Genomic DNA, 26,367 nt, shown 5'->3' on the forward strand with positions numbered 1-26,367 from the left:
ATCTTTAGCTATTTAAATGATTATTAAATTCTGTTCCTATTTTATTATTAAGTAAATTAAAAGTTTATATAATAAACGTTTCTATTGGAAATTTTTAGTTGAAGTGTTTAATCTTAAATAAAAAATACATTTATACGGAAATATAAAATAAAGAATAAAGAGTAAAAATGACAATAGTGTTTTAATAATACTAATTTTGTATTGCCTGTTTTTAATAAATAAAATACATTTTATTCAAATTAATTGAGATATCAATTATTTAATACAAGCATTTTATATGTTTCTTATTATTCCAATGATCTATCAAAATAAAAATAAGTAGTGTCATTCAGGCTAATTTGTTATGTGTTTTCAGTTTAATAAATTATAAGGTCTGTGTCAATTTGCTTACTATTTGAATAGGTTTTTACTTGTAATTCTGATACAAATGACAAGAGTCAGTCCTTGAAGTAGTTGTAGTCCTTAATTTTTCAAAGCACACATTTATTTCGAAATGTGCATTTGAGGTATGCATGATTATATACAGATAATGCATGCTCTGTTAAATCAATCCTTGCAGCATTTTTTTTTGCCATAATCGATCTGTCTCTCAAAGCTCCGCCCACTGACTCGATGCGTTCTGCCATTGTTTGTTCGCGTCTAGCTGCTTTAAAAACACGTAATGCATGATAGCCACATTATCTTTGCTCATCCCACTGTACTGCAGACCCAGAAGAGACTTCTCAGATCGCTCTCAGACCTCACGATGGACAGATAAACACAAATGCACCCTTGATCCTGTAAGCCAGCAGAGGTGTTAGCCACTGAAAGAGATGAGTTCCTGCCATCGGTTGATCCTCGCGTCGCTCCAGCTGTGTTTGTTGTTGGTGTCATTTACCGACAGCATTAGTTTGAAATGCTCACCGGGGAAAGTGTGCTCGGATCGACCGCCTGTGGTCCTCAGTAAGTTCGCTTATTATTACAGCACATCCGCAGTGTGGAAATGTCCTGTTGCGTTTCTGTAGTTGACACAAGTCACAGTTGTTTACTTGTCTCATGATGAATAGTCACACGGGCTGTGCTTCAAAACCTAATGAGCTGCCTACCTAGACAACACTTTTCATTGTCCATTTAGTTAATTTGCTTAAAAGTTGTGATGGGCTAAATGTTGTTTAGATAGCGTTTGAATTAATATTAGGTTTTGAAATCGAACTACTGTTACATGATGTACAATAAGTCAGTTAATCTCATATCCATGTATTGTATAGTAGTATGTGGGGTGTTTAATATCTGAATGCGTTTATAACCAGAACTTATCTGTGGTGGTTTAACACCTCTTGAAAGGTGTCGATATTTTATTAACAGTTTAATACACATGAGTAAACAGCTGCGAGTGTTAAAACGACGTAGATTAACTGGAATTTACCGAGGAAACACAGTCAGAGAGTGTAAAAGTAAAAAAAACAAAGAAAACCCATAGTATTCTAGCCTATGGGTTTCTTATATGGCTTTTTCTTCTGTCTAGATGTGTATTATCGCTTTGGCGGTTTCTCATATGACGCGGTCATATGACTCGAGCGAGGAAAAAAAAATCTAACGACTTTTTTTGTCACTGATTACGCAACCGGTCGTAAATAAAATACACGTGTTTTTTTTTTAATTACTATTATTCCACAAAAACAAATTGACATTTAAGACTACGCTTTATAAACGTAGAATTACATACGCTCATTTTTCAGACTTTCTAGAAGTATTGTATAGAAGTAGCCTAACGTTACCTTTTTGACATGGCACTGTCTTAATACGTAATTTCGTTTTAATTCATCTGTTTGTTTAGTTAGTCATATGAGCCTTAAAAGTCTAATATACCCTGAAATATCTTGTGTGTGTGTATGTGTATATATATATTTGCAATAACTTACCATAAACCTTTAGTAAAAAAAAAAAAAAAAAAAAAAAAAAAAAATATATATATATATATATATATATATATATATATATATATATATATATATATATATATATATATATATATATATATATATATAATATATTATATATATATATATATATATATATATATATATTATATATATATATATATATATTATATATATATATAATATATATATATATATATATATATATATATATATATATATATATATAAATCTGTGTAGTATCTGTGTTTTGGAACATAAAAGCAAGCTGATTGAAGATGGATCCAAGTTTTTATCTGGTTGTTTGTTCCATTAACCATTTTGACCTTGAACTTGTATGTCCCACTGGTTCTTGGTTTCTACCTGGTCATTGGTGGATCAAAACTGAACATCTGGTCATACCACTTTTAGGTAGCCAAGACCACCTTCAAATATTTTTGTGAATATGTTTGCAAAACACAAAACATAACTAGACTGGATTTTTTTTTTCTTCAGATACCCTTTGTGTAAAAAGATTTGTCTTTGTGTCTAAATTTACACTCCATCATTATACAGCAATAAAACATGGCTTAAGTACATTATTTCTACAAAAGAATGTCTATAACAATGTCTTAAGTACAATATTTGACATGCCAATATTTACATGACACCTGATAGCAGGAACAACGATTCTTCTTAGTCATGTTAAATATGTGAAAAATGAATTCTGGACGTGGTGACCGACGATAAAGACATGCAAACATTGCTGGAAACCATGCTAGGAAGCATAGTGGGGGGTTAAATGCTTTAAACCAGACCAAACTGGCCAGGATTAGCGATGATAGAGATGTTTAAACAGTAGGGGATAAATGGGTAATCTCTTTTGGAGAGTGATAGTGTTAAGTCTTTTTAATCAGTGGTTCTTTGATCATATGCGTAGTAGTAGTTTTTTCTGAAGTGCTTCTTATTGAGCTTCCTGTGTATACTCATTAACATCTGATGGAGCTGTCTTGTATTTTTATTCATGGTGAATGTGTGATTGGTTAGCTGACCTAATGACTTCTTTCTGTAGTTCCTGGAGATCTTGGGAATCAGCTTGAAGCAAAACTTGACAAACCTAGTGTAGTGCACTACATCTGCTACAAGAAGACCGAGGACTACTTCACATTATGGCTCAACCTGGAGCTGCTGGTGCCAGTGGCCATTGACTGCTGGATTGATAACATGAGGTAAAGGGCAGCAGGAATCGGAAGGTGCTCACGTGATGTGGCAATTGATATCCATACCGTTTTTTGAAAAACAAGCATCATTCTCCTTGGTTGTTAAATCAGTGGTATTGGTATATATTTTTTAAATAATGGTGTTTAATTGCCAAGTCTTTAGCTAAAAACTACATTACCCAATATGCTAAACAGAAAATTTAATCCAATAAGTGTCTGCAATAACTTTAAATATATTGTTTCTATAGATATAATTAACAACATTGAAATGGTTAATTTGATATTTCGCCATTATTTTAAATGTAATTGTCATTCACAATATTTAATCTGATTATAGTTTTTCTGATTATAGTCATTTTTTTTCAATTTTCAAAATGGTTTTTTCTTTTTCTTTTGCAAATTAAGGTTTGTAATGTAGTGATTCGGCTTGGTTAATGGCTAGTTAAAATACTTCAATAAATATTTCTTTAGAAATCCCTATTGGAAGAATGAATAGGAAAAAAAAATGCTTATGAAACTAATGTCATCTGAAAAAGTTGCCTGGCACTAATGCACTCAATTGAGCGTTAAAATCTAGACATGCTGTGCATTTTTTTTGAGATAGGAAGGTAACTCTTTCTCCTTATTACTATGGTCACACTTTATTTTAAGGTCCAATTCTCTAACTATCCATTAACTATGACTATTGCCTTTAATTAACTCCTAATCTGTTGCTTATTAATAGTTTATAAGGTAGTTGTTAAGCTTAGGGTATTGGGTAGGATTATGGATGTCATGCATTATATGTACTTTATAAGTACTAATAAACACCCAATATGTTAATAATAGGCATGCTAATAAGCAACTAGTTATTAGTGAGAATTGGACCCTATACTAAAGTGTTACCATTACTTTTCATACCTTGCTTTGAATATGGAAACATGTAATCATCAAGTATTTTGTTTGCAGGCTACTTTACAATCACTCAACCCACCTCACTGAAGCTCCTCCGGGGGTGGACGTCAGAGTGCCTGGTTTTGGAAAGACATATAGTTTGGAATATCTGGATCCTAGCAAACAGAGTGTGGGTGAGTGCAAACTGGGTGTTTATTTCATTATGTTAGTATGTTGATTGTTAACAGTTGTTTGATGAGAGCTTTGACTCTTTCAGGCATGTACTTCTTCACTATAGTACAAGCATTGGTTGACTGGGGTTACACCAGAGACGATGATGTTCGAGGTGCCCCCTATGACTGGCGTAAAGCCCCAAGTCAGTATCTTCATGATCTGTTTGTGCACGAAAAACAATCAAAATTCTCGGGGAACATGTTGATTCTTGTCTTTATGTCTAACTTCTTCCGTTTTTTTCCTGATCCGTATCTGTAGATGAGAATAAGGAGTACTTCTTGCGTCTGCAGCAGATGATTGAGGAGATGGCTAATAAAGCTGGAGGTCCTGTGGTTCTCATCGCACACAGTATGGGGAATATGTACACACTCTATTTTCTCAATCACCAGCCACAGGCTTGGAAGGACCGGTACATCAAGGCATTTGTGAGTTTAGGTCCTCCATGGGCCGGAGTGGCCAAAACTCTGAGAGTTATGGCAACAGGTATGGGCCAAATTTGTTGTGGAAGGAGATGAATTTGTAGGTCAATGATGTGGCTCTCATTTTTGTTGTATTAAATAATGCAAAATTAATTCACATTTATAGTGGCTTGAATGCACCTTTTATTTGTGAGTATTAATTAACTTTGTCGTAGTCTTGTATTATTATTTCTGAGGAAGCATGACTATTTAATATTCTAGGATTTTTTTTCATTAAAAAATATTATTTAATTATTCAACAAAACTGCTTATTATATTTATATTTTTAAAGCTTTTTTGTCATGTGGTTTGCAAACTCAAAAATGTAATAATTTAATCAAGTCAGATGTATAGTTAATAATATTTGTAAAAACATTTAATTTTGACAAACATACAGTGAAATAAAGAACAGCTGATCAATTTTACAATCCGTTAAAAAGAAGGCATGTTACACATTAAATTAAGCTTAAAATTTTGAAGTAGAATATCTGAAAGGGCATTTTTTTTGTTAAACATACTTCTGCTTTATTTATTACAATGTATATTTAAAATTATTTCATTTTTAGAATTAAAATAAAATTGTGTGGAAGTTTTCGAAAGCATATGAAATAAATCATAAATACAATACAAATACATAAATGCAACAGTCAAACATGTCTGTCTAGCACGTATTTAATGGAAAAACACACAAAAAAAACATGCAGTGAAATGCAGAAATGAGTCCTGTGTGAACAACCCATCAAAACTTGGCACTTGTGTTTTAAAACCTATTTTCGATCACTGGTTTGACATTTAAAATGCTTTTGGTTCCATCACAGGTGACAACAACCGCATTCCTGTCATCAGTCCTCTAAAAATTCGCACCCAGCAGCGTACGGCCGTCTCCACCGTCTGGCTCTTCCCCTACGCCCACACCTGGCCCAAAGACATGGTCCTGGTTTCCACCCCCAACACCAGCTACACTGTCCAAGACTATCAGCGCTTCTTCAAAGATATCAACTATGAGGACGGCTGGGCCATGAGGCAGGACACAGAACCGCTGGTCAGTGCACTTCAGCCTCCAGGCGTTCCTGTCCACTGCCTTTACGGCACCGGAATCCCCACACCTCAGGGATTCAATTACACAAAGTTCCCAGATGTAGATCCCACCGTCATCAACGGGGATGGAGACGGAACGGTCAACTTGTTGAGTGCGACACAATGCAAACGCTGGATGGGCCAACAGAAGCAGCCTGTCCACATGTTCGAGCTGCCTGGGAATGAGCATGTTGCCATACTGTTGAACATAACCACGGTTAACTACATCAAAAAGGTGCTGTTCTCACCGTGATGGCATCACACTTCCCCTGTTTAACTTTGAACTGAAGATTCTGGCATGCCAAAGCGACAGGACTCGGTTCTGCTTTTTGGGTGGGATGGGTCACATTAGAGGATGTAAGTTATCTAAATTGGTTTTCAAAGTTCTCTAATTGTGGAATTCAGATTTAGCAGGAGATCGGGGTGATATTGTTGGGCACAATCAACATTTATAGAAATTTTTGTAAATGTTTTTCTGTTTAATTCAAATCTAGTGATTTAATATTATAGAGATTTTAATTCCCAAATCACAGTTGATTCATGTGAAAAGCAATTGCCTGCCGTTAAACCTTGTCAATTACATTTTTTAAATATTGTCTGTTTTTAACTTCTAACTTCTTAAAATGTAAAAATTTTAACTAGTGCTTTTTTTTGTTTGTTTAAATGAATTTTTTATCCAAATTGTACTGACGTTGCAGTTTCTGTCGAACAAGCAAGAGGCAATTTATCAGGCTGTGACCAGTATTGATTTATGTTTTTTATCAAGAGATCTCAAATATAGTGCAATACCGCTAGTGCTGAATCTCATTGTTGCTCAATTTGTCGGCTTAACCTCTGTGACTGCTATTGTGCCACGACCCACAATGGGTTAATGTTGTTACTCATGTACAAACTGTGCTGATGCACTGACCTCTTGAATATAATGAATATTGATTTGTGAAGCAAGTTATTTGTTGTCTTTAAAACTGGAGTTTAAGATTAAGTTCTGTTATAAAAACAAAGACTGTATTTGTTAAGGTCCAACTGTGGAAAGTGAAACCAGGTCTTTCTGTTTCAGGATGTGGTGTGTTGCGCATAAAATGGCTTGATTGAAAAAATGCAATGCGTTTTTCAGTGGAATGTAAGCCCAGAGTCTTGCTCTTTGTGCCTAAACAAAAGATTGTTGCATACTAGTGAAAAATCACCATGTTTCAATAATGTACAATAAAATGCTCTTGACCAAAATTGTGTAATGTAACCAAGACATATTTATGCAGCAGTTCGTTTACTACAAAAGTTTTATTTTATTCTGCTTCAATATGAAAAGTCTTAAAACACAAATGTTTACAGAAACACATGTTAGCAAACCTGAAAATTCACATTCTCAACAGCCCTGGAGGGGAAAAAGAAAGATTATTTCCCGATATTCAGTGTGCAATATGCTTGTGTTGAAAAAAAAATGTTGCCGTTTCTTCACGGCGCACCGACGATACAACAAACAAGAGAATTCGTTAATGAATCGTTCTTATGAGTCAGATCATTTACAGTGAATCAGTGGAACCGGTTCACAGCACCGGTCAGAATGATTCATTAACAAATCTGAACAAGCGGTCCGATCGTTTCTGAGCTTCAGCATATTATATATGGCAGTTTTATATCATCACACTAACGACACATTGTTGGGTTTTATTAATATTGTTTGGTTTTATTTGGGATTACATTTTTTATTCAAATCATGGATTAGGTACGTTTTTAAAGCGGTTCTTTTAAACTAACAATTCAAAAGAACCGATTCAAGAAAAGATTCAGTCCTCCCATCACAGATGTTGTCCGTCCCACAACAGCAACGATGAATTCAAATGGTTCCGTGGTCACCTTCCGGCTATTTTGCATTCTGCCTTATTAAAACATTACAGCTGGTCAGCATAACATTAAGTCTCTATTCATAAACGTAATCTTGCATCCTAGCATAAACTTTAACATACAGCGTTAACACGAACAAAATGTTGACGTTGATGTTCGTATTGAAGCTTCAAATGAACTGTTATCCTGTCGTGTGCTACAATAATTCGTCCAAAAGCGTTATAATATAACAACAATTTACCCATATAACCTGAAACAGCGACAGTCACATATTATGTGTAATACTGACGTTTTAGTATGAATATGTACATCTAATCACCGTTCTTGAATAATATAAATGAAGTTCCGGTATGTTTTGTGAGGATGTCAGTTATGTGTTATTCAGGTTCCCGTTCGGCTGTCGGAGGTTTCGGTGGTCACTGATCCCAGCCCCTAATAAAACACACTATGTGTTGGGCCACCCTCGCCTGTCGACTCCCCTAAATGCGCTGCAAACGCCGAAAAGACTTTTCGGGTTTTTGCCGGAGCAGCCCAACAGAGATCCGGAGAGTTGGCAGTGTTTTCTTGTGTTTTTGTAGGCAGTGTCCAGGGGGTGCGGCCTACCGAGACCGCGGATCGGTGCGAGGATTTACGGCCTTCAAAAACACCATAAGCTGTTTTTTATTATTAAACTTATATTTCCAAGAATGACCATGCGTGGAACCCGCTTATGAAAAAGGTAATATGCATATCTGAACAAAATATATCAGGGTTTGTGTGTTGCAAGGCTAATGTTAGCCTGTTAGCCAACTTGCAAATTATCGTTAGCCATTTTGCAAAGCTGTGTGTTCGTATTTTATCCCAGGTGTCTTGAAAACCCGCCGGTTTTATAATCTGTTGGGTTCTGTGTTGGACATTAATACTTGTGCTAATTTTATGTAACGATACAATTTTTTCGGCTTTTAAGAACCGCGATAAAAACACACACACACACACACAAATAATAATAATAATAATAATAATAGTGTGTTGCGCGAGTGGTGTGAAACAAATATGCGTCGATCGAGCGTCATACGTTACATATCGTTCTGTGTTATTACATTTTCTTAACCGTGCATGCATGGTTTGGTACACAGGCTATTAATGTGGTGACTGAGACAATAGAACTGTCTCAAAAAATAATTTACAGTTTCCTACCTGGACAGCATTTTGGGTATCATGCATTTCTGAGATGCATCAAAATGCTATTTGTTGGCAAGACAGTCCATCTCGCTATCCAAAATGAAACCTGATGTGTAGCAGACAGATGCTCGTACATTTGTTACCATTGGTGAGAAGTGGTCTGTCATCAAGTTTCATTTGGTGCGAATGATGCCGTTTTCGCTCATTGTTAGTAGTTTAGCAGTTGCTCATGTAGAATATAGGTGTGCTCTTAATATTCCAAGTTAGAATAATATGATTTGAAGTGTACATTGGTGGGATGATGTAGATTTCCTAATAGACCATCCAGCCAAAGTTGTTGGAGTAAAGATCAAGGCCATTCACATTAGCAGTGGTTATATTGCCAAGATCCTCAAGTCACTTTGCTGATGATGTAGTAGGCGTTCCTGCTGTAACCATTTATATCATAAAGTGGATCACATGAGTGCTGCTGTATTTTAATATATATATATATATATATATATATTTTTTTTTTTTTTTTGTAAGAAGTTGATGTCCGCTTTGCTGCATCACCTGCAGTATTTTTAAACTTATGTTGGTTTAAATAACCAGCTTTCTCTGGTCAATTTTAATGATTCAAGCTACTGTCAATGTCAGGGCTCTTATTGCTGAACAATATGGCTATTTTATTGTGTTCCTTTCACACCAGTCGATATTTTTTATTTTTTTGCTATACTATGTGCACACACATTTTAGTTTCAGCTATATTTTCTATATACCAGAAAATATATTTTCCATACCATCTTGATTTTTATTTTATTTTTGACAACAAAAAATAATGAATTATGTCATTTTTAACGTAGTCTTACTGATGTTTCCAAAAATATGTTTTTATATCTGTTTCGATAAAACAAGTTTACACTTCAAAGGTGATACAAAAGTGCTTCTTAGACTTATTAAATTCTACTCTGAGGTGGCATAAATACATTAAAGGCTTAATTTAGCCTGTTTATTGCACCATTGTATCTTAACACTGAATTTTAAATGGGTACAAAGCAGCCTTAACTTGGCAATGAAAAAAAAAATGCCTTTTGTCAGCGGGTTAGATAATGTTACACTGGAAAGATTTAAATCAGCAAATTATGTAATGATAATACTCATTTTAATATTAAGTTTAAATTTCTATGTAAGTGTAAAATGTCATGTACAAGATCAACTAATGTACGAAGTACAAGATCAACTAATGTATGATGAGGCATTGATTGTTCCATCAACTGGCTCAAAACTGTTTCACAATCATCCTTGTTGTGAAGGCCTGCAGTGTGAATGCCCCTAAAGATATTTGGAGTGTTTTATTGGACGTTTTTTTATCCAGTTTTCTTGTTTTTCTCTTTTAGGGCTGTACCAAGGTGATGAAAAGGATCAAGCTCCTTTGAACGTTTGGCTGATGCTCACATCCATGTCAGTTCGCTGCTATATCAAACCACAAAGTGTTCCTGAAAACATTATTACATATAATTAGTTTTTTTCTTCATTTGTCATTCTCACGAGCTGTCAAAATAAGTTCCTCTTTGCCTCCCCACCTTTCCCATCGTGGGCAGTCCAACAATCCCTTCCACTTAAATTCACCTGGAAAGAGGTTGAACTACGGCACAAAGCTGAATCCATACAGCCGAGCCCGGATGACGGAGGCATGGCAGCAGCATGCTGTTGCCCCGCCTCCAGTTGTGCACACCATCCCACCAGGGGCGGACACACTGGGCTGCACCGTCTACGGCATCGTCCTCCAGCCAGACACGGCATTGCAACAACAACAACAGCAGCAGCAACAATCCCAGCAGCAGCAGCAACAACAACAGCAGCATCACAATCAGCAGCACAACCAGCAGCAGCATGCGGCACAAGCGCAGCAACCCTCCTTGCATGTCGGGAGCGAAGGAGGACACAAGTGTGGTGCGTGTGGCCATGACATCTCCCATCTGGCTAATCCTCATGAGCACCAGTGCATGGTGAGCCAAGACCGTTCATTTCAGTGCACGCAGTGTCTGAAAATCTTCCACCAAGCCACTGACCTGTTGGAGCACCAGTGTGTACAGGTGGAGCAGAAACCCTTTGTGTGCGGGGTGTGCAAGATGGGCTTCTCCCTGTTAACTTCTCTAGCGCAACATCACAATGCCCATAACAGCGGCAACCCAATGAAGTGCTCCATATGTGAAAAAACATATCGGCCGGGTTCTGGAAATGCCACACCAACTTCGTCAACGGCCACTCCAGGGCAACCATCCACTGACGAAGCGTCATCCAGTGGCAGCGCTGCCGTTGGGACATCAGGCCAGCCTACTTTCGAGCCTTCGCAACCTGACAGGCCCTACAAGTGTTCGGTGTGCTCCAAGGGCTTCCGTCACTTATCTGAGCTCACCCGTCATGAACGAGTCCACACGGGCGAGAAGCCTTTTAAATGTGAAACTTGTGACAAAAGCTTCAGCCAGTCCTCTCATCTAGCCCACCACCAGCGTACCCACAGCTCCGAACGGCCGTTCAAGTGTGCGGTGTGTGAGAAGAGCTTCAAGCACCGATCTCACCTAGTCCGTCACATGTACGCCCACTCAGGTGAGCACCTGTTCAAGTGCAACCTTTGCGAGTTGCACTTCAAAGAGTCTTCCGAGCTCCTCCACCACCAGTGTCAGCCACAAGGTGCTCGGCCGTTTCGCTGCGCCACTTGTGGGAAGGGCTTCAAGCGTCCGTCCGACTTGAGACAGCACGAACGCACCCACTCGGAGGAACGCCCATTCCACTGTGAAGACTGCCAGATGAGCTTTAAACAACAGTATGCCCTGGTGCGCCACAGGCGAACGCACAAGCCCTCCGCCGACCGCCCCTTCAAATGTAACCTGTGCGACAAGGGCTTCCTGCAGCCGTCCCACTTGTTGTACCACCAGCACGTTCACGGCATGGACAACCTTTTCAAATGCGCCTCTTGTGGAAAGGGCTTCAGCCAGTCCGGGGAGCTGCTCCGTCACAAATGTGGTGAGTCCACCTCGCCACCCACAAATCCAGACAAGCCCTACAAGTGCGACGTTTGCGGAAAGGCCTACAAAAAGGCCACCACGCTACAGCGTCATCAGAATTCCCACTGCACTGAGAAGCCTCTCAAATGCTCACTGTGTGACCGACGCTTCCTGTCCTCCTCAGAGTTCGTGCAGCACCGATGCGACCCATCCCGGGAGAAGCCCTTGAAGTGTCTGGACTGCGAGAAGCGTTTCAAGTACTCCTCGGAGATGCAGCGACACAGGCGTGTCCACACTGGCGAGAAGCCCTACAAGTGCGCCAGTTGCGACAAGGGCTTCAAGCAGCGTGAACACCTGGCCAAGCATCAAAGCGTGCATGCAAGAGATGCCCAGTTTAAATGTGTATGGTGTGGAGAGCGATTCACTGATCTAGGAGCCCTTCAGGAGCATACTGTCCAGCACACAGCTGAGGGTGGGGGGTACCCTGTGTCCTCTCTCATTCAGTAATTTGTGCCCCCGATTACCATTTGCAAAGGTATTATCAATCACCGCAAACTACTCCAGTCAAATGAATTCTTACAAGGCCCAGTAACCTCATAATACCTCATTTTCTTCTAAACACATGCATATGGTCAACTAGTTGTTATTCCCTTTTTGATATCAAGAGGCATACTTTAATTGGATTTTATTGGCAAAAAGTTATCGATCTCTATCTAAATCCTGGGAAGAGGCAGGGGGAGATCTCCAAACTCTGTCCCAGATAGCACTGTGATCCTAGTCCCGTAGGTCGGTATTTGCCCTGCATGGTGGCTCCTTGACCCAACGTGGCTCACAATGCCCCCATCAGATCTCTAGAGCACAAGACAAAAAAACAAGTCTGCAACTAATTGTTCAGGCTTGATTCTATCATATTCTTTCATTTTGGTCGTACCTAGAATGGTTGAAATACTGCTTACTGTGTGCCTCTATGTTAACAGCTATTCTGATCACTAGCCTTGCCTCCAGTATGAGTATGTTTTACACACATTTGGAGCAACTCCGGCAGCCTACTGTGCGCATTTAGTTCACCCCAAAGCTAATGACAAAACAAAAAGGGGGACAAAGTTGTGCTGTTGAAACTGTCTTGTCTATGTCAATATTGACCTTCCCCTCATTGTGGCAACTAATGGTATGTACCAAAAACCATCACTGTACTGTACCAGAACTTAAACGGGACAGATCGTTAACCAGCAGAAGTATAACGAACTCAGACGGTCTCTACATTTCACTGAGATTATACATAAATATATAGAATCTATATAGAAATGTAAACCTCAATCTTGTATACAAACAGTTCATATTAACACAGGAATCAGTACAGCTGTCCTGAAAATTGCCTAAAAAAAACTTGCAAAGGCTTCCTGTATTACTGTATGTACATAGTATGGATGGAACTTGTTTACCAGTCCTGTCATTAGATATTGCGTTGTCTTTTTTAAACTGCACCACAATTTTATAAGTAGCTTTTCATGTGAAGGTCTGATTCATATATTCTTTAAGTTTTGTTTTCCGATTTGCCTTTTAAATTAATTTCAGCCTCTTTGTAGATGTAGTTTGGATTGTTATTGGTGTGTTCAGGGTTGTGTGAAAGTTGACTGTTTTTATCAAGGTTTTTACTCCTTGTCCGGCCACCCACTCCACCATACAGGACTCATGTAGGCCTACTTGTACAGTACCCTAAGTGTCATTCTTCCTCTGCTGTTTAAATTTATCCACATGTCTGATCTGCCAACACCGTGTCCTGCCTGCAGTCATTTACCTTTCGCAACATGACGGCGAGTCATTTTTTGTTATTCTTTTATAAAAACCATAAGATCAAAGACTTTCAAAATGGATTTTCAGTTCCCCCCAGAATCAAGGAGGGAAAGTGATTGTTTGGGCCTCTAAGGCCTTGACTTAAATGCACATCATTCTGACGTTTTTGTTCGTGAATGTCTGTGTTGCATACTCATCAAATAATAACCAGTATGTTCTTTTGAAAAGGTTTTTTAAACTGACACTTACTACAATCGTAGTATATACATGTACATGTTTTAGAGGGAACAGGTTGATTTATACTACTGCGTCAGACCTAAGGTGTAGCCTTTACGCTGTAGGCTATGCATCAGTTTTCCTTTATACTTTTGCATCGTTGTCTGCATCGATGTGCAGTACACGTCCATGGTCATGTTGCTGGTGTAGCCCGCAGTACTGTGACAAAAGTCGAAGTAGAAGCAGCTCATCGGAGAAGCATAATCGCTGTGACGGCGGCAAATTAATTTTAAATAATTATTTAAAACTACAAAAGGAGACAACAGTGGAACAGAACAAGATTGCATTATTTCAGTCTCCACAAGGACTTGTATCACGGCAGATCAACATTGTTTGTCACGAACAACTACTGATGTATAATACTATGTAGTATAATAAATAAGACACTTGTTCTTTGCTTTGTTTTATTTTACATAAAAAGGCGTAACATTATAATATATTAAAATGCACCTAAACACACAAAACTCAAGTATATGAAGGGAGGGGTTCAAGCAGACCAATCACAGTGCTTGCTGTCCGTGTTGAATTGACGTACTGTTAGATTTTTGGAGAGGTGCACATCAGGCTACGACATAAAAAAGTGCATCTACGCGTTGGCTACAGCGTAGGTCTGATGGAGTAGTATAAATCAGCCTTAAGTGGTACTCATTCAAGAGTAATCTTTGGATTTTCAATCACATACTCTACTTTTTTAATATTAGAAGAAGCTACCACATTTTTTATTGGTTTATAAATTTGAATTTGAATAGAACAAGCTGTCCAAGTTTTGATTTGCAGAGGGGCTTTTTTTTTTACTGTAGGCATTCAATCAGTGAGCAGTTGAATTTGGCAACTATGTTGTGTTTTTTATGTTTTCACGTTTGTATATTACTTTTTTATTAATATTGTTTAAAATCTCTATATACATATCTATATACTTGGCAGACGTGTCAGGACCACAGGAGAACGTTAAGATTGATGACCTTCCTCTATGGTTTTGAGACCCCTCCACCCCGTGCATGCCTGCTGTGTTAGTTCCCGTAATCTGTTCCAAGTATCTGCACTTCCGAGTGCACATATTTCACCTTGATTTTTTTCAAATTGTAGATTGTGAATGAGCTAGTAAGAAAACTTCATGTGGCGGTTGATGTGATATTCATGCTTAAATATCTGTATGTAGCATTTAATACACACAGCACTAACTAATAAACCTTTTCATGAATAATGCATTCTTGTCATTTTTATGTTCATTTTATTTTTCTGCATATTGATGCATTTGTTTTAAAATATGTGGTTTACTTTGACCTCATCTTGGGTATTGAGATTATTTAGGACGTGTTTAGTTTTTGTTGTTTCAGAATCCATACAATCCAGCATCTACGGCTGCATATCGTGTAGGAACTGTTCTGGCTCCAGCAGTGATCCGAAGCTTGTCCCAGGATTTTGAGTATGTTTTTAGTGCCATCTGGAATAATAATAAGGTCATTAAAAACCACAATTCTGGAATTAAAAAAATAAATAAAAATGATATATTTTAAGAATCCTCACCTCTGCAATTTCCACCTTGCGTTCCCATTCTTTAACACTCTTCTTCAGCTGAACATGAGACTCCTTAACTTTGATGTATTGTAGTACATGTGGTACGTGAAAATCGGTCAACTGGGCCCTCAACTTCCTGTTCAGAACCTCTGCTTTGTTTCGTTCCTGTCAGGAAATAAAATGTATGGCTTTCGGCCAGTGGAGTACCACTCCAAATAGTACAAAAGTCTTTTAGTCTGTTATTGTTGTTTTTAATAATGGTCGATAGATTACCAGAATTGTAATATTTATTTATTTACTACCATGACGTTGGGTTCTGAAGTGCATATAAGGAATTTCATTATCCTGACCTCCTCTGCTTGCTTGGTCTCCTCCTCAAACTTCATCAGTAATTTCGCCCGTAAAGCTGTGTCACTGCTCAGCATGTCTGACTCATGTGTCAAGGTCTGAAGCTTCTCCTGCACGATTAAAATATTGAAACATGATCCTGTAGACACTCACAGTTTTAGGTCAAAGACAAAACAGTTGATGTCTTAAGCTTTCAGGACCACATTATGGTTGATTGAGCATCTCACCTTATTGGAATTCAAGACATGCAGGGTCTTCCCTGTGAGTAATTTGAGTTCCACACGTCTGAGGTTTTGCTCATCCAGAAGCTTCCTACATTTCATGTTCCCAAACTTGAGCTGCTCAAAGTCCAAAGCTGTCAGGCCTTCACCCATCTCCTCTTGTTGTTTCAATTGGATTTGTAGTTTTTTCTTGTATGCGAGGAGTGCTGCATTCTTCTGATGCAACTTCTCAATCAAGCTCTCCTGGAAAAATGTGGGCGCTTTATTGTGCTTTTAAATTACTATTCTTGTAAACATGCAATCTGAAGTTTTCTTTTACCTTGGCCTTTACTTTGTCCTCAATGTATCTGATGACCTTCTCAGCACTCATCGTCACACTCTTTTTATCCCGCAGTGCTTTACCAATGTCACGATCAAACTGGCAACATTCTTTTTTAACCTCCGCCAAGTGGATATCAGCTTCTTCCAGAGTTGCCTAAAGAGGGCAGAATCAATTACATAAGCATATGAAATGAATTAGTAATAGCCTCATGAGCTTGTTCTCCCTCTCTCTCTTGACTAATGACCTTGTAATTGTCCAGCTCTCTTTCTGAAAGGTCTTTTGCTCTCTTCAGATCCTCAGTCATCTGTTTATGCATGCTTTTGGCGACATCACATTTCTGTTCCAGTGTCAGGAGCTGTTGTTTTGCTTTAGTTTTCCTTCCTGGACTCTGGTGTCAAAAGATTGATAATGTCGTGATTGACAGTCATTGATGAATGAACGAATGACATCAAGGAAATAATATATATATATATATATATATATATATATATATATATATATATATATATATATATATATATAATTTTTTTTTTAAGAAATAAAACAACGTAAAACTTTTTAGATTACGAGAATTAACATGCACAAGTAATAATTCACCTCAAAATTTGAGAGTGGAAAGCGACAACCGTGACGTCATTACGTATGGAACGTTACTGCATGGCTGTATTCATATGTTTACAAAAATGAGAAATTATTCAAAACGCATATAACACACATCGAATATGAAATACGTACCGTTGCTATTTCCATCTGTGATGATGTTTCATAATTCTCCGATTGAGGCTGCAGGTCCAGCCCAGTAATATATCGCTCAAACATGTCGATCTCTGCTTGTAGCACTGCATTTGAGCGTCTTAAATTCAGGTTGACAAAAGTTATTCAAATGAGTTATTCATGAGTTATTCAAATGTAAAAAAAAAAATAATTTAAATGACTGTTGACAGATCAAGAAATAAATCGTTTAAAGTCATTTGAGACGCTGCGGGCTGGTTATCAGCCAACTGCATATATTAAAACGAACAAAGGTTATCGTTTGGAAAATATGAAAGGTTATCGTTTTGCAAGAATAGTCGTTATTAAAAATAATTTTGTGTCTTACTTCAAGTCTTCAACAAGTCCAACAACTTGTTTTTCATCCCTGTTGATTTCACCGTCCTCCGTTGTTTCAGCCATGGTTGCTAAGGAAACCATGACGTCACAGATCGTGCGCGCGTCTGCTTCGCCGTTAAATCATTTATATTCAAATAATAAACACATAAATTCATTATTGTGATATTCGGGGGTGTTATTTGGGGGCAGATTATACCAGACGTTACTCCATATTCACAGAAGTCCTTCAAATAAAACAGCGAAATAAACAAATAACATCAGAATTATTAATATTGTAATGATTAAATTATGAGGAAAAGTAACGTTACATGCTAACGTAGATGTTCGTGTCGTTTACATACAGATGTATGTTTCCCGAGTAAATCGTTTATTAAGTAAGTTAAACCATTTGTACAAAACTGCATGTGTTATGAAATGACATATTCTTTTGAAATTACTGAAATGGAAACAATGGAAAACCCAGCTAGGCTATGCATTTCCTCAAAATGTATATTTTTTTTACATAGTACTTGTGTCGCATCTGCTCCTCTTTCATCAGTGGAAACGGCGCAACGGAACGGACGGACATGCCCAGTGGCTACTACATCTTGTACTTCCGGCTGTTCGATGCTAATTGATAAAGCTATCTTGCGTTTCCGGGTCAAACCGTTGCAGTCCGTTTTTCTTGCAGCAGCACGGGGGGATTGGTCCGGAAAACCCGAACCCCGATCACAAGCAGAACGGTGCACTGGATTAAAAGCGGGTTTCGCGAGTGCTGCATATCGATCTCACGCGAGCGACGTCACGGGGAGACGGTTTTTCACGGGGGTCGAGCAGAACATCGATTCTCTCTCTCTCTCTCTCTCTCTCTCTCTCTCTCTCTCACACTCTCTCACACACACACACACACACACACACACACCAGTCAATATCCCAAGCTTAGAGTCTGGTCAGTTATATTCTACTCAGTTTCGGTGGTCTGTATTCTCCAGCATCAACTGCTACAGACTGAAGCTCGAGAGGAAACGCATCCTGGATTTTCTTCTCGAATCTCTATGCTTTGGATCGAAGGGATTTGAGGCCCCTTTGGGGTGGTGGGGGGGTTTAACCCACAATAATTAGATTTAAACAAACCCCCCCGCCTAAGACTCAAAGTCTATTTTTAAACCAAATAACTTTTCACATACCTTCTCACATACAGATCCAAAATAGACTATCTAGACTTCATATTCGCAGCTTTGCGTGGGATATTAGCCCTGCCAGGGCATTTCACAGACTATCCAGCATTCATCTTCACCCTCGGATCTCCAGGCGGTATAAACACCTCTGACAAGGCCGAGATCGAGCGCTGCTCCGCGGACACCGCGCTCCATCGTTCACGCCTCTGATATCCGATATCTCACGCCTGGACCGTATACTATCAGACCTCCCCCGGGGTGGTCTGCCTCTGAACGGTGGTCCTCCGTGTGTTTTGGATTGAATTTGGCGATCGGATTTCTCCTACACCCTGAGCCCCGTCGCCCGCCATGCCCGGCCCGGTGGCCGGTAGTAAATCTCGGGTGTATGCCGATGTCAACACTTTGAAGAGCAGGGAATACTGGGACTACGAGGCCCATGTGCCCACCTGGAGGTGAGAGATTTAAAGCTATAAAAAGCCCAAGTGCATCATCACCTGATGCTGTGTCTCAAACCCAGCGAGCTGCCTACCTAGGCGCGTTTCGTGTATTATTTTGTGCATGTGTCTGCTGGTTTTCTTTGCGCAGTGGTTTACATTTGTAGGCTCGCCATCGATCGTGATGGGAAAGTCATCAATCTGCGTGATCGAGCAGCCCCTGTGTGAGAGCTGATGATGAGAGGATGACATGAAGGGATTCACAGATGCAGCGTTAGAGAGAGGAGTGTGTGACTGTCCACAGCATCCACAGATTTTATGCAAATGCACCGATTCCCTCAAGTGTGCTGTGCACATCCAGTAATTACCTTTCTAAACCAGTGCACTTATACAGCATTTAGTAGCTTTAATGGTTAGATTCCCGAGGATCAGTTAATGTGCTCCTCTTTTGCACAGTGCACACATATTTATAAGTGATGGTGAATAATAATTTTTTTTTTTTTTTTTTTTGTAAACACAAAAGATGAATTCATTTGGAATTCGTTTTCACACAGCTCTTTTCTATGCAGTGAAACTGATCATAGTGACTGTCAACCTCCAGAAAACACAATGAAAGCATGCTGAAAAAAAAAAGCATAAAAATGTCAATCAAAAATCGTCCACTTGAATTCCATGGGGAAAAAATAACCATAGCCCTACTTTAAATTATGGTATTTCAATTTTTGAATGAACTATGACAACATAATTGTACAGTATGTAAAGAATACTAAAATAACACAGTTGAAAGCAACTGAAGATCTTTTTTTCTTAAAAAAACATATAGATTGTAGTTTGTTTATTGTATACTGTTCATTACTATAGTTAAAAGTGTTTCAGACAGCAGACCAGTGCTTAAAATGTCGTCTTTGGCTCGGTCCCTTCCCTTGCTAGAGACGTGAGCTGAGAGGGGAAATGATGGGCTTGGTCATTTTCACAGATGGTTAAATGTGTTTCAGCCGCGTGTTTGCGTGCTGGGCTGGAGATGTTTCTGGTGTAGATGCTCTTTCTGACTGACATGTGAATCTGTGTGCCACCTGCAGTAACCAGGAGGATTACCAGCTGGTACGGAAGCTCGGGAGGGGCAAATACAGTGAAGTCTTCGAGGCTATCAGCGTCAACAGCAATGAGAAGGTGGTGGTCAAAATCCTCAAGGTGAGAGACTGTATGCAGTGTGTAATCAGATGCCTGTGTTATCAGCCTCTGTAGGGGTACAGGGCTGAAATATCGTGGTTTCTCTTAAAAATAAATGTAATGTAGATGTCCCTCCTCTTAATATTCTCAATAGCAATAGCATATTCAGTTTTTAAACAGACTAGTCTTTTTAAATGCCTACTTCAACTTAACCTCAGTGTTTACTAAGCCATTTCATGAGGTTTTTACTTTTGTTTAAAGGGATAGTTTGCCCAAAAAGGAAAAATTGGTTGCAATTTATTTTACAGTACGTGTACTTACATGTACTTATAGTGTACTTAGTGTATTTATCTAAGAAAGTTCTGGTAATACAAGGTAATTACATGGGGTAGGGTTAGATTCAGGGTTAGTACCTAGTTATTACATAGTTATTGTAATTATTATATGTATGAATATGAGGAACAGGACTGTGCTACTGGAAAATTTGGCATCAGTTGCTCCCCCTCATGCCGTTCAGTTTCTGTCTTATATTGAACATAGAAGATATTTTGAAGAACGCTGGTCATCAAACAGTTGATGGTTCCCATTCACTTTCATAGGATTTATTTTCCTACTATGGAAGTCAATGGGGACCAGCAATTGTTCAGTTCTTCAAAATTCTTCAGAATCTCTTCTTTTGAACACAAAATAATGACAAAATTTCATTTTTGGGTAAACCACTCCTTTAATGGTGATTAGGTTTTGATATTGTTATATCATTGATTTCTAAAATAGCCTGTCAAGAAAAAGAAGATCAAGAGAGAGATCAAGATCCTGGAGAACCTGCGAGGAGGAACCAACATCATTCAGCTAATGGACACCGTAAAAGACCCTGTGGTACGTTCTCCATCTCTCTTGTCCAATCAGGCTGCATAGTTTGTCCCTTTGATTTTCTGTCTCTGAAGTTTGTGGGTGGACAGCGTTTGAGACAGTCTGCTTTTTCTAGCTTGCAGGTGCAGATTTGGGTTTAGGCTGGAATTATCTGTAAGAAGTTCTTATGTCTCAGATTTGTCATTAAAATTGCATTGAGAAATATCAGCTTGGAAATGTCACAGATTTACCGTGCTAGCATAAGCAACCGCTATTTGAGTGATTCCAATGGATTTATCTGGACACAAATGAGATCAAACGAAGAAAGTGATGATTATTTGAACAGCAAATTAGATTGTAGATCTGAATAATGAGTTGCAGCCAGTCGTGAGGCTTTCGTAGTCCACGTGCTCCTGTTTTATTCCCGATTGAGCTTGATGGTGTCTGTTAATGCTTACCATAGTTGATTAAAGGACTTCCTTTTTTCTGATTGTTCATCTCGTTTTCTGTCTGTTTTGCGGTTTCTCCCCAATCATTCTGCAGTCTCGAACACCTGCGCTTGTCTTTGAATGCATCAATAACACAGACTTTAAGGTATTTTATAATTAAGGTTATCTATCTATCTATCTATCTATCTGTCTGTCTGTCTGTCTAAGGTGATGAATAATTAACGGATGGTAATTTCAATATTTAATAGGAGACTGTTTATACAGTAGTAATCAGTTATTTTGCAAAAACATTTAGCTGTCTCTTGGCTAATCAGAATCCATGCAATGGTGTAATAATAAAAATGATCCGAAATGAGTTATTCTTCATATCTTTTGTTTTCTTCCCGTTTAGGAGCTGTATCAAAAGCTGACAGATTACGATATACGTTTTTATATGTATGAACTACTAAAGGTAAACTCACAAGTGTGTGCTTCACTGGGCTTGGTTTGGAGTTTTGTATGCATTGCTAAGTGTTTTTTTTTTTTTTTTCTTTTTTTTTTCTTCTTCAACACTGGCAGGCTCTGGACTACTGCCACAGTATGGGGATCATGCACCGCGATGTCAAACCCCACAATGTTATGATCGACCACCAGTTAAGAAAGGCAATGATGTTTTTTTTAATCTTGTATTGTATTCAAGACATTCAGAATGCAAATGTTCCCTTTGTCGTGTAGTTACTAGCTTTATACACCAGCAGGGGGCATCAGGGTGCCATTTTCTTTTGGCAAACGAGGTGGTTTTCAGATGTTGATTTGTGTGTGTCTGATGCAGCTGAGATTGATAGACTGGGGTCTCGCTGAGTTCTATCACCCCGCACAAGAGTACAACGTCAGAGTGGCTTCACGCTATTTCAAGGGTCCAGAATTGTTGGTGGACTACCAGGTAAAATCCAAATCACACATGATCAAATTCCTTGATTTTATGACAACACAAACACTTTCTCTTATCCATCCCTTCGATTTTTGTCGGGAACTTGTTCATCCAGTTACAGATCAGTTAAAGTACCCAAAAAAAATCTATCTTCGTCACTATCTCAACTCATCTTCAGATAAGAAATCTTTCAGATCGTGGAAGACAACAATAAAAGGCTGTTAGTAACAGTCAGATTAGCATGAAATAAACAACAATAATGGTATTTAGAGCATCACTCTCGCACATGTCCTTATCATTGCATGTAGTTTGTCATTTTTAGAATCTGAATAATATTGAATAAAAGTTTTGGTATATCACATATTGCTGTTTTCCTGTTAGGTTGTCTATGGTTATGGGGTTAAATGTGTGTTGTGTTGTGTTGTGTGTACAGATGTATGATTACAGTCTGGACATGTGGAGTCTGGGCTGCATGCTGGCCAGTATGATCTTTCAAAAAGAGCCTTTCTTTCATGGCCAAGACAACTATGATCAGGTGAGTAATATTCATATCTTTTGCATCAGGAATAGATTATGCAGTTTTAGGAATGTTATTATGCTTTTACCGCTTTGTCTTAAGCATGTGACCCTGATCTCATTTGCTTCCCAGTTGGTGCGGATCGCAAAAGTTCTCGGGACGGATGAGTTATTTGGCTACCTGCGCAAATACCACATTGAACTGGATCCACGATTCAAAGACCTGCTTGGCCAGTGAGTACCAGCAGAGGATGTCATAGAGGCATTTACATGGATTTTGAAACTATTTTTAATACACAGTAATTACAACAACTTGTAATATTAATGATATCTGGCCCAATTTGTGGTCAGTACATGGTTATTGAAATGCAAAGCAAAGTTGTTATAGATAACTAAACTAAAACTATTACAAAAAAATATTTACTTGAAATAAGACATCAATTAATATTTTTCAGATATCTGTCAAAGCAACCTTTCTCCTTTTCATTTAATTACATGATATATCACTTGATGTTACTAAATAACTAAAATATAATAAAACTGAAATAATAATAATAATAATAATAATAATAAACTATATAGACATTGTAAAAAAAATAAAATCGAATTATTTATAAAAACAATTTAATAGTATATCCATGATACTTAAATGACACTCATAAAAAGTACCAAGTACCAACTGATTTAATACTAATACTGACAACAATCTACTACTATATAAGTTTGTCCAGTTATTAAAGCTCTCCTGCTGTATCCCACAGGCAGACACGGAAGCGCTGGGAACAGTTTGTGCAGACGGAGAACCAGCATCTGGTGAGTCCAGAGGCTCTGGACCTTCTCGACAAGCTGCTACGCTACGACCATCAGCAGAGACTGACCGCCACCGAGGCCATGGAGCACCCTTATTTCTGTGAGTTAGCTTTACCTCACTGTTGACAATGTACATAGACAAAACGAGCAGCGGGAAGATCCTGAAACATACATGGCTTGTGTCTTTAGATCCAGTGGTGAAGGAGCAGTCTCACACTAATACAGACGGCACCATAGTGTCAAGTGGAACCAACACACCCCGATGAGAGCTGGTATCAAGATTTCATTGGGTTTTTTTATGTGTTTATTCATTGGTTCAGTCAATATTTAATGGCACATGCTTATTTTTTGAGTTTAGGTGAACTAAGTTTATTTTCTAAAAACATTAACAGTTTAATAAAGCTGACAAATTTAGATTTTAAAACTCAAATATCTATTTCCATACTGTACGCATGTTATTTGTATTATTATTTATATACTATTATATTTTAAATTGCATTTAATTTTTATATTTTCAGTTTTCATTTTAGTTTAATTTTATAATGTGCTGCGTTCATTTTTATTCATTTGATTTAGCTTTAATTTATTTTTATTTCACGAAAATGATTTTTTGTAGTGTTGCTTAACATTAACAACACTGCTGTAGCATTTCAAATATTCATTGTAGTATTTTGTGTATTATTTTTCACATAGAGATGCTGGTATTAACCAGATTTTTTTTTTTTTTTTTGTCTTTGCATGTTTAAAAATGATTATGAATTATACAGAATCCATAGTTCTGTTTTTTGTTTTTTTGTAGCATTTTACATTGTCTGTAATTCAAATTATATTTTCTAAAATTCTCTTTTGTTGTTGTTTTTCAGGACCCGGAAAAAGGAAGGCATTTGTTACCTCAATTTTTTATCCCTCGTGTCTGAAACCTCTTCAAGTGTACAGTGAAAGTTGGATCTAAGCAGCACCTGTTACACCTCGTCTCTCAGACACACACACACACACACACACACACATGCACACTCACATACACTCACACCGACACAGACATTTCAGCTTTCCTGTGTCTGTCAAGGTTGGTCTGCCCTTCTATAACAGGTCTGTTCCTATAGCTTGAAGATTTCAAAGCTTTCCCTCCCAAGTTTTAAATGAAAGGAATATATCCTCAACTCCACCCCCCAAGTACACTGGCCCCTCCCACCTTAAACTAGGCATGGAGAATGAGAGCAGAATGAACCCCGCCCCCTCTCTCTTTACTGGTCTGTGTGTCCGTCTGTTCAGTATTCAGACCTTGGCGCAGCCTCTACATACTGTAGTAATAAAGTGGCATGGTGGACCTTTATTTCTTTGCTCTAAGTAGATTGATTACTATATTAATGAAAATAAATGATTTTTATTTAGATTTATGTGCCTTGTTATTGTCTGTTAATTTTGCATTTTGAAATGTGTGCCTGTTTGTGGTGTTTTCAATTGCTGTTTCTCATACTTAAAGGGATAGTCTTCCCTAAAATGAAAATTGTACTCATTTACTTATCTTTGTGTCATTCAAAACTCATATAACTTATTTTTTCCTCTTTGCTAAACAACAACAACAAAAAAGACATTTTGGAGAATGTTGGAGTCCAAACAACATTGGAGCCCATTGACTGTTGAACCAATGATGTCACATGGATTATTTTAATGATATCTTTACTACCTTTCTGGGCCTTGAACTGTCAACGCAGGGTCAGAAAACTGGGATTTCACCTAAAAATACTTTATTTGTCTTAAGAAGTTTGGAACGACATGAGGGTGAGAAATCAATGAGAGAATTTACAATTGTTCATGTAATTGAACAAACCGCTAAAAATTAAAAATTAAAACATACTGTTGGCGAAAACAACAAGAAATTACAAAATCTAGCAAGAATATTGTTTCGGTTGACCCAAATCCAAAAAACACATTCTTGTATTAGATTAATCAGATATAAACATAACTTGGACATAATATTACAACATTTAAATTCTTATGAAAATGACACGAACGTCATACGCATGAATTTGAAATGATGTGCTAGTCAGACTGCATGAGCCACTTTGTGAGTGCATTCTTTCAGTGTACCAAAACAACGTTAAATGATGCATAAGAAATTGACAATATTGTATTACAGTGGTGTAATACTTAGCTGTATTATAAGATATTTCATGTTGGCCTTAAATGTCCTTAATCTATATAATGTTTAAATATTTGGTTTAATTTTGAACTTGTTTTTTGTTGAATGGAATATCTTAGTCAAGAGGAAATCTGTCTAAATTACCATTGTAGTCGTCATAGTGCAACAAAATATGAGTCAAAACTGCTAAAAATCAATTAGGGATCTAGTTTATTTTTTTTATTATTATTATTATACAGAATTTTCAGGTGCAAAGAGAAATGTGATGCAAAACATGGTTTTGTTAAGGCTGTTGAATAATATCCTAATGTTCTTCAGTTCGTTGTTGACCATGGTGTGTGAGACCAGGTTTGTGGTTCATGTTGTGTGCAATATGATCTCTGCATCTCTGATGTTAAGCAATATTTTGGCTATGCGATATCTTTCCTTTTGCCAGCCAGGTTAATTAATTGGCTCTGGCTCTCATGCTTCTCTGCGTCATAATACAGCTCTTTTGTATTCAAGAGATGTTGTAGCCCTTACAATAAGGGCTACCTCATAATATGTTTTTTATTCTTCAGAGGGATTCAACAATTTTATAGACTCAAAAC

General features: G+C 37.9%; 4 protein-coding genes across 9 annotated transcripts; 3 read left to right on the forward strand and 1 right to left on the reverse strand.

Annotated features, from left to right (window-relative positions):
• The first annotated feature begins 812 nt into the window (after positions 1 to 812).
• pla2g15 (phospholipase A2, group XV) lies at positions 813 to 6,984 on the forward strand. Its single transcript, XM_026203280.1, has 6 exons — positions 813 to 942; positions 2,971 to 3,127; positions 4,067 to 4,185; positions 4,269 to 4,367; positions 4,484 to 4,708; positions 5,502 to 6,984. Exons 1-6 carry the CDS (start codon positions 813 to 815, stop codon positions 6,011 to 6,013), a joined length of 1,242 nt encoding a protein of 413 aa, XP_026059065.1. The 3' UTR covers positions 6,014 to 6,984.
• A 660-nt stretch (positions 6,985 to 7,644) lies between these two features.
• On the forward strand, positions 7,645 to 14,511 carry znf319b (zinc finger protein 319b). Its single transcript, XM_026203256.1, has 2 exons — positions 7,645 to 8,320; positions 10,140 to 14,511. The coding sequence occupies exon 2, from the start codon at positions 10,425 to 10,427 to the stop codon at positions 12,255 to 12,257; it is 1,833 nt and encodes a 610-aa protein (XP_026059041.1). The 5' UTR covers positions 7,645 to 8,320; positions 10,140 to 10,424; the 3' UTR covers positions 12,258 to 14,511.
• A 523-nt stretch (positions 14,512 to 15,034) lies between these two features.
• On the reverse strand, positions 15,035 to 17,930 carry cfap263 (cilia and flagella associated protein 263). 6 transcript variants are annotated; one of them, XM_026203286.1, is made up of 9 exons: positions 17,849 to 17,930; positions 17,329 to 17,443; positions 16,965 to 17,082; positions 16,474 to 16,617; positions 16,227 to 16,382; positions 15,914 to 16,150; positions 15,689 to 15,796; positions 15,348 to 15,503; positions 15,035 to 15,264 (listed from the first exon to the last, which is right to left on the reverse strand). In XM_026203286.1, exons 2-9 carry the CDS (start codon positions 17,418 to 17,420, stop codon positions 15,154 to 15,156), a joined length of 1,122 nt encoding a protein of 373 aa, XP_026059071.1. In that variant the 5' UTR covers positions 17,421 to 17,443; positions 17,849 to 17,930; the 3' UTR covers positions 15,035 to 15,153. The 6 variants fall into 6 exon arrangements, 3 of the variants coding, with proteins under 3 accessions (XP_026059071.1, XP_026059068.1, XP_026059070.1); XM_026203283.1 differs by having other exon boundaries at positions 17,842 to 17,926; XM_026203285.1 differs by having other exon boundaries at positions 17,329 to 17,446; positions 17,842 to 17,921.
• Positions 17,931 to 18,007: 77 nt separating this feature from the next.
• On the forward strand, positions 18,008 to 25,031 carry csnk2a2b (casein kinase 2, alpha prime polypeptide b). The gene is made up of 12 exons (XM_026203288.1): positions 18,008 to 18,948; positions 20,010 to 20,121; positions 20,875 to 20,976; positions 21,493 to 21,543; positions 21,790 to 21,849; positions 21,957 to 22,040; positions 22,210 to 22,320; positions 22,742 to 22,843; positions 22,958 to 23,058; positions 23,586 to 23,734; positions 23,824 to 23,906; positions 24,498 to 25,031. Exons 1-11 carry the CDS (start codon positions 18,845 to 18,847, stop codon positions 23,898 to 23,900), a joined length of 1,053 nt encoding a protein of 350 aa, XP_026059073.1. The 5' UTR covers positions 18,008 to 18,844; the 3' UTR covers positions 23,901 to 23,906; positions 24,498 to 25,031.
• Positions 25,032 to 26,367: the final 1,336 nt, after the last annotated feature.

This window comes from Carassius auratus, chromosome 25 (assembly GCF_003368295.1).
Source record: "Carassius auratus strain Wakin chromosome 25, ASM336829v1, whole genome shotgun sequence".
Lineage (NCBI taxonomy): Eukaryota > Metazoa > Chordata > Actinopteri > Cypriniformes > Cyprinidae > Carassius > Carassius auratus.

Coding starts and splice junctions, on each gene's coding strand:
- cfap263 (XM_026203286.1), bottom strand. CDS start 17,420: ATGGTTTCCTTAGCAACCATGGCTGAAACAACGGAGGACGGTGAAATC. Junction 16,383..16,473: donor GAGAGCTGGACAATTACAAG/GTCATTAGTCAA, acceptor TGCCCTCTTTAG/GCAACTCTGGAAGAAGCTGA. Junction 16,151..16,226: donor AGGACAAAGTAAAGGCCAAG/GTAAAAGAAAAC, acceptor ACATTTTTCCAG/GAGAGCTTGATTGAGAAGTT.
- csnk2a2b (XM_026203288.1), top strand. CDS start 18,845: ATGCCCGGCCCGGTGGCCGGTAGTAAATCTCGGGTGTATGCCGATGTC. Junction 21,850..21,956: donor ATATGTATGAACTACTAAAG/GTAAACTCACAA, acceptor CAACACTGGCAG/GCTCTGGACTACTGCCACAG. Junction 22,041..22,209: donor TCGACCACCAGTTAAGAAAG/GCAATGATGTTT, acceptor TGTCTGATGCAG/CTGAGATTGATAGACTGGGG.
- znf319b (XM_026203256.1), top strand. CDS start 10,425: ATGACGGAGGCATGGCAGCAGCATGCTGTTGCCCCGCCTCCAGTTGTG.
- pla2g15 (XM_026203280.1), top strand. CDS start 813: ATGAGTTCCTGCCATCGGTTGATCCTCGCGTCGCTCCAGCTGTGTTTG. Junction 943..2,970: donor TCGACCGCCTGTGGTCCTCA/GTAAGTTCGCTT, acceptor TTCTTTCTGTAG/TTCCTGGAGATCTTGGGAAT. Junction 4,186..4,268: donor TCCTAGCAAACAGAGTGTGG/GTGAGTGCAAAC, acceptor TGACTCTTTCAG/GCATGTACTTCTTCACTATA.